Here is a 6853-nt window from a genome sequence, read left to right as displayed (position 1 = left end):
TAGTTCCATATAAAGACAAAGGCCTGAAGGGCCATAATGGCTTACGTGCTTGACATGGATGTAAAATGTAAGGAAATGTAGTATACTAGAATATTACTTAGTGTTTTCCCCAGAAATTTCTTAATGCAAGGGTGGGGGGTCGCTGAATTGACGACCTAAGGTGTTTCCTGGCAGTCATGTACACCCATCATTAATGACAATGGTTTGGAATAAGTTTGATAAAAGACTAGAATTATAAGTACTTTTTTAGTAGGATTAATATTCCAGAATAGCTCTCATTAATAATACAACATCCAATAATCATATAATGAATTTAAAAGGACAAAAGACTGCAGGAGTCCACAATCTTAAGATGAGCAAAATCTTAAGTGTACAAACAAATATTATTAAAGAATTATATATTCTTACCCTCATGTGAATCTGCTTTTTGAAATCATAGTAAGGAAAATGAACATGATGTGGTAAAAGGAACTCAAATCTTGGATCATTTTTACTCTTGACCACAATTTCAAATTCGATTCCATTTTTGGCCACATACATAGCCATTCTGTCAATTACTGGCTGAATGTCTGGTGGAGGTGGAACAATTGGTTCATAAGGACCCGGGGAGCCTCTGAAAACCATGAAAAAATATAAATTGTTATTTTCCCTTAAAAAAAAAAACTTCAACACATATATCATATTGTGTCTCTTTTATCTATGAAACCAGAAATCAACAGTTCTGAAGATTAATTTACTGATTTTCAATTTAAAAAAATTACTATTTCTTGGAGATTTCAAAAATGATTAACAAGATGCTGTTATGAGACAGTAATACCCGCACTAAGGTGTTTGAATTCCATCTGCATCGAAAGCAAGTTTTTTTGACTTGCCTAAATAGCCAAACGGTCTAGCGCACTGTTCCTGTACTGCTCATAATCTCTATTCTAACATTCAACATGATCTTGGACTCATCGCAATAGAACTTGGATAGACAGATTTCCTAGTCTTTTGTATGACAGATTTTCCAAAAACTTTGTTTTAGAAAGTCTCCAATTAATCTTGGAAAATAATTTCACGCATTTTAATGACATGGTTTACAGACATAAATTAGGCACGGCAATGGGAACCAAAGTTGCGCCAACTTATGCTACACTTGTCCTAGCATTCTTAGAAGACAACTCTATTTAACTGCGAAAGAAAAATTCGGGCAGGACTTTGAAACTTTTATAAGGAAGTCGTGGATATGCTACTTAGATGACTGTTTCGTCATATGGGACAAAAGTGAGGATCTATTAATGGAATTTTTTAATATTCTCAACACCCTGAGCCCTACTTTGAAATTCACCATGGAATCGGATAGTAGGCACTATCCTAGATGATTGATTCAAAACGGAATAAACAAAGCAAAATCTCAAGAAAGAAAAGATCTACCTACCGTGAAAAACAAACCGGTTAATAATGTCATACCATACGTATCGACACATAACCCAAGAAATCCAGAGATTTTCAACATTATTAGAAGTGAGGATCTATTAATGGAATTTTTTAATATTCTCAACACCCTGAGCCCTACTTTGAAATTCACCATGGAATCGGATAGTAGGCACTATCCTAGATGATTGATTCAAAACGGAATAAACAAAGCAAAATCTCAAGAAAGAAAAGATCTACCTACCGTGAAAAACAAACCGGTTAATAATGTCATACCATACGTATCGACACATAACCCAAGAAATCCAGAGATTTTCAACATTATTAGATATTATTTTAAATATATTTTAAATCCATATTTCAGAGAATGTGCACATCATCCAAAATTGACCTTAACTTAAAAACAAAGTTCATTTGCAGACAGAGGCTACTGGTACAGTAATTAATCTGAATGTGACAGATAAAGATAATGCTTTGGATTTTCTTCAGGAGGAAAGCTAATTAATCCCAAGGGACTCATAGCAGCATTCACTTTACAATGGGAACATCTTCAGCAGTTATCTCTCTTTGCCCATTCATTATGCATAGTTAAGGAATCTACCCCACCACCCCAGCTCCAAACTAGAAGACGTAGAGAGACAAACTTAGCATCAAAATACATATTTCTGACTACTGAAATACCATACCAAATTTGAACTTGATTGGGCAACCATAAAAAAAGTTATCAGCAAAAAACAGAAAATTTGTGGACGGAAGAGTGACAGACGGACAGACAGACAGACAGACGGACAGACAGAGTGATTACTATAGGGCACCCTCAAATCCTTGCGGGGCCCTAATTATTTTTCATTTAAGAAATATACTTTTACCCGCATTATTTAAGGAATGAATTTAATAGATACCCATTTCATACGGTATAAACTGGGTTGGGGCAGTTTACACTTTTTTATAAACCGCAGTTTATAAAGCTGGGTTGGGGCAGTTTACGCTTTATAAACTGCGGTTTATAAAAAAGCGTAAACTGTTCCAACTCAGTTTATACCATATAAAATGGGTAGCTATTAAATTCATTGCTTATATTATTTTAATTTTCATTCATTTGATGTAAGAAAAAAAGATTATTGTTCTAAACAAAATGACTTCAATTTGTACAAAATTTGAATGTAACGTCAGGCAGATTAATACGTTTTTGACAAAAGTCATTGTGACGTAGGCAAACGATTTTATACAATATATAAAGTAAATGTTTAATCCAATCAAATACAGCGTTACAACCAGAATTAAATAATATAACTGTACTATTTGTATAAAAAATCTAATTTCCCGTATTAACATACTTACCTATTATCATGTCGTCATAATGAACTTTGCTAAAGCGCGACTAAGTATTGGCGCTTTATGACGTCACAATAAGAATGTTGATTTTGTGTAACTAAGCATTGTATTGTCAAACTCCTAAAGATTGGAATTGAAACCGGTTGATTTCATTTCGGTGTTGTGATTTTTTTATTATAACAATACGTGTGTGGATTTATACTGTAAGATTTTTGGTATATATATATATATATATATATATATATATATATATATATATATATATATATATATATATATATATATATTAGGGATGTCAAATCGGTCAATTTTTGATACTCGGTTACTCGGACGTTTTTCCGATCGAGTACCCGGGTACTCGGTAAAAGTGTAAATAAATATGAACAAGTTAATTGATAACTGTAAAACATTGTAAACTCTTGTAGAAATAAAACCGATGGGAGGTTACCTGCAAATGCGTTGTAACAATTATGACCATTTTGTAACCGACGAAATTTAATCGAACATTTTTTAAGTTCAATTTATTTATCAGATAAATACGAGAAATAAAATCAGAAATGGTTCACAGTGTTTTTGTTTAAAAAATGAATTCTGTTCCGTAATTGTAATGTAACTCTTAGGTGCGTTTGATGTCCAAGTGATAAGTGTCTGAGCTTTATGTACGGTATAAACTTAATAAGTTATCCTATAACAGAGCGGATTTATACGATCTTCGTACACTTTTTGATCCTAGATTTCATAGAATTACAATACGGTATGTTGTAGTTTGGAGCAACGATGGACATAAGATTTTTAAAGCATTTGCCTTCAACCATTTGCATTATTTGGCATGTAATCAAATGCATCCAAATCAACAATCGCACGTGCAATAACGTCTTTCCCGAGAATTTACGGCTTCTTGGAGAATTGACAAAATCATGCAATTTGTTTAAATATAATGGACCTTAAACGATGTTCAATAAAAACAAATAATTAAAGCAAACTAAATATAAGGGAAGACGACAGTCGAAGGTGAGAAAAGCCCGGGTAGGTACATCAGGTGTTTGGTCACGATAATTACTGTATAAACACTGCCACAGGCGATAACGGTCATTTAGAGGCATAGGAAACCCTAATTACTGTATGTACAAGTGCAATGAACATTTTACGTTTTAAAACCGATGTTTTAATGCATTAATAAATAAGCTTAGAAATAAATTTAAAAATATACATCCGAGTAACCGAGTACCGATTTTAGTATTCGGTACTCGGACGTTACGATCGATACCCGGTTAACCGGGTACTCGTTGACATCCCTAATATATATATATATATATATTTTAAAAAAGGTAAAAAAGAAAACACAAAAATCCTCAGTTAAGCTTTAGCGCTTTCATTTTTCAATCTTCAGAAGCTTACAATAGTATAGGTTACTATGATACTATTGTAAGCTTCTGAAGATTGAAAAATGAAAGCGCTAAAGCTTAACTGAGGATTTTTGTGTTTTCTTTTTTACCTTTTTTTAAATATTGTTATCCGATTACTGAGACATTATTTAAATTTTGGATATATATATATATATATATATAAATGATAAAAAAAATGATAAGGCAACAATGTTAGTAAAACAATTGTAAAACATCTGAAGAAATAATGAAGAAAGCGCTTACGTTTTACTAACATTGTTGCCTTATCATTTATATATATATATATATATATCCAAACTTTCATTAGAAAGTGTGTGCAGTTATGCTGTACCTTGAGGGAGAGTCAGACTGGTACTCCTCCATGACACCCTGTGTACATCTAAGAGGCAGAATGGGTCTCTCTATATCAGTTTTAGGAGGTAAGAGCTCAGGCTGTGTCTGTGTAGGCAGGGTCACAGGCTCAATTCCCGGGGGTGGTGGATGAGCATGTTGGCTCCCACCAGGTATAGAATCCCGATAAAATGGTGGTAAAGGTGGCGGTTTCAAAGGCTTTGTTTCCTCCTCATAATCAGGAACTTGGTTTGCACTGGAGCTTCAGGATACAGATACATAAAAGGGGTGATCAAAAAGTTCACAAATATATATGAAACCATATTTCAGATAAGAATTAAATTTGGCACACATACAATCATATAAATGTTCTATAAAACGCATATGTAACTACAGCCTACTCCGGATATATTGAAATTCAGGGGACCATACAAATTAATACAACATATCCATAATTCATTATCAGCAAAATCGTGAAGCCGCCATTTCTTCTTTTAATTAAAAGTGCAATCCCCATCTTAAGATAAAGAACAAACCTGAAACAAGAGATGTTTGTAAAACACTTATGCCCCCCTCCCCCCTAATTGGAATTTTTCCAAGTCCAAGGGGCATAACTCTGTCAAAAATGGTGCAATCATACCCAAAACAGAACTTGGCCAAGATATTAATGTGATACATCTGTATACCAAATTTCATTTCAGTATGCGAAACGGTTGCAAAGAAAATGAGCAGGAACTGCAAATAATGGAATTTTTTTAAGTCCAAGGGGCATAACTCTGTCAAAAATGGTGCAACCGTACCCAAAACAAAACTTGACCTAGATAATAATTTGATATATCTGTATACCAAATTTCATTTCAGTATGCCAAACGGTTGCAAAGAAAATGAGCGGAAACTGCAAATAATGGATTTTTTTTAAGTCCAAGGGGCATAACTCTGTCAAAAATGGAGCAACCGTACCCAAAACAGAACTTGACCTAGATATTCATGAGATATATCTGTATACCAAATTTCATTTCAGTATGTGCAACGGTTGTGAAGAAAATGAGCGGAAACTAAATGGACCGACAGACCGACCGACAGACAGCAGCAAAGCAATATGCCCTCCCTTCTTCGAAGGGGGGCATAAAAATTAATTTTGTCATCGTTTACCTATAACAATGTACAGATTACATGTAATATTAGTCTTTGAAAGTTTAAATAAAATTGTCTCTTTCTGTTGTATCGATAAGACAATCTTCAGCCTCATTTTTATTCCCCGAAAGCATTTACGTTTTGGAGAAAAATCACCATCTCAAACTGTTGAGTACTGCTGGACGCTGCATGTTATTTAATTTGAAAGTTAAATTTTTTCTAGATCTGTGGGGGTTACTATATTGCCTTTAGCCTAAATACTTCCGTATTATATACATGGAAACAAAGAATTTAGCAGTGCATAATTTTATTTCGTAAAAGCATGCAGTATAAAAACACATCAGATGAAAACTTAATTATTCACACCTTTGTATATCAACTGGTCAGTCAGGCATAATTTCTGTCGCCAACTGTAACGACAGCCGCCAGGGAGTACTTCAATATAACCGTTATGAAAACAACTCATTATCACCTGTGGGGACCGATCAGTGGCTTCAATATAAGTACAATATTTCAATATAGACGATTTCAATATAACCATTATTTTAATGCAAAGAATATGACAGTCACAACTGGGGATTTATTTTTATTTCAAAATAAGATGAATTTCAAAATAAGCAAGTTCAATATGGAGTAAGCTGTAGTAATAATTGTAACGGGGACTGTTACAGATGTTCCCAAAATGCTCCCCGACTCCCCTTTTTGACCAATATTCCTGTAAGTTGATATCAACTATATGTCATTTAACGTATTGCATACACACGCACGTGCATGCACATGCAAGGTGATCATGACATGTTGTCTAAACCATTAACATATCTTTAAATTCTGAGAATCAATGAAAAATCATAAAAATATAATGCTACCATTTTTCAAATAGATTGATCAATTTACGCAATGCGCTTTCCCGCACGTGCATGCATGCATGTCCTTACATTCAATTTTGATAGTAACATAATGTAGGAATCCATTATACAGTACAGGCAACGCGGATCCCGTATTTCCCGCGTCCCCGCCGCGGTATAATCACAACGCGGTATTTGGCCAGGTAGACAGGTAAACCGCGTTCCCTCCGCGGGAAATTCATCACTTACCTGTCCCCGCCGCGGTTAAATCATCGATCAATTACTGACAATTAGTATCGTAAACAAACGGGAGTTATCTCCCCGAATTGTAATTTGCGAATTTTCCCTGTAACAAAAAAAAAAAAAAAAAAAAAAAAGAAAAACAACAAA

The 6853-nt window shown here is 34.1% G+C and overlaps 1 protein-coding gene across 1 annotated transcript; it reads right to left on the bottom strand.

Annotated features, from left to right (window-relative positions):
* Positions 1–408: 408 nt before the first annotated feature.
* LOC134248130 (splicing factor, suppressor of white-apricot homolog) lies at positions 409–5809 on the bottom strand (the record flags this gene model as incomplete). The annotated part of the gene is made up of 3 exons (XM_062730546.1): positions 5775–5809; positions 4486–4746; positions 409–613 (listed from the first exon to the last, which is right to left on the bottom strand). Coding segments are annotated over exons 1-3 (501 nt in total), but the record flags the coding sequence as incomplete, so codon positions are not given.
* Positions 5810–6853: the final 1044 nt, after the last annotated feature.

The sequence above is a fragment of the Saccostrea cucullata genome, unplaced genomic scaffold (assembly GCF_032062105.1).
Source record: "Saccostrea cucullata isolate Sc308-1 unplaced genomic scaffold, CSIRO_AGI_Scuc_v1 ctg13347, whole genome shotgun sequence".
Classification (NCBI taxonomy): domain Eukaryota; kingdom Metazoa; phylum Mollusca; class Bivalvia; order Ostreida; family Ostreidae; genus Saccostrea; species Saccostrea cuccullata.
Note: the sequence above shows the minus strand (reverse complement) of the source record. Positions and strands in the feature narration are given on the sequence as shown.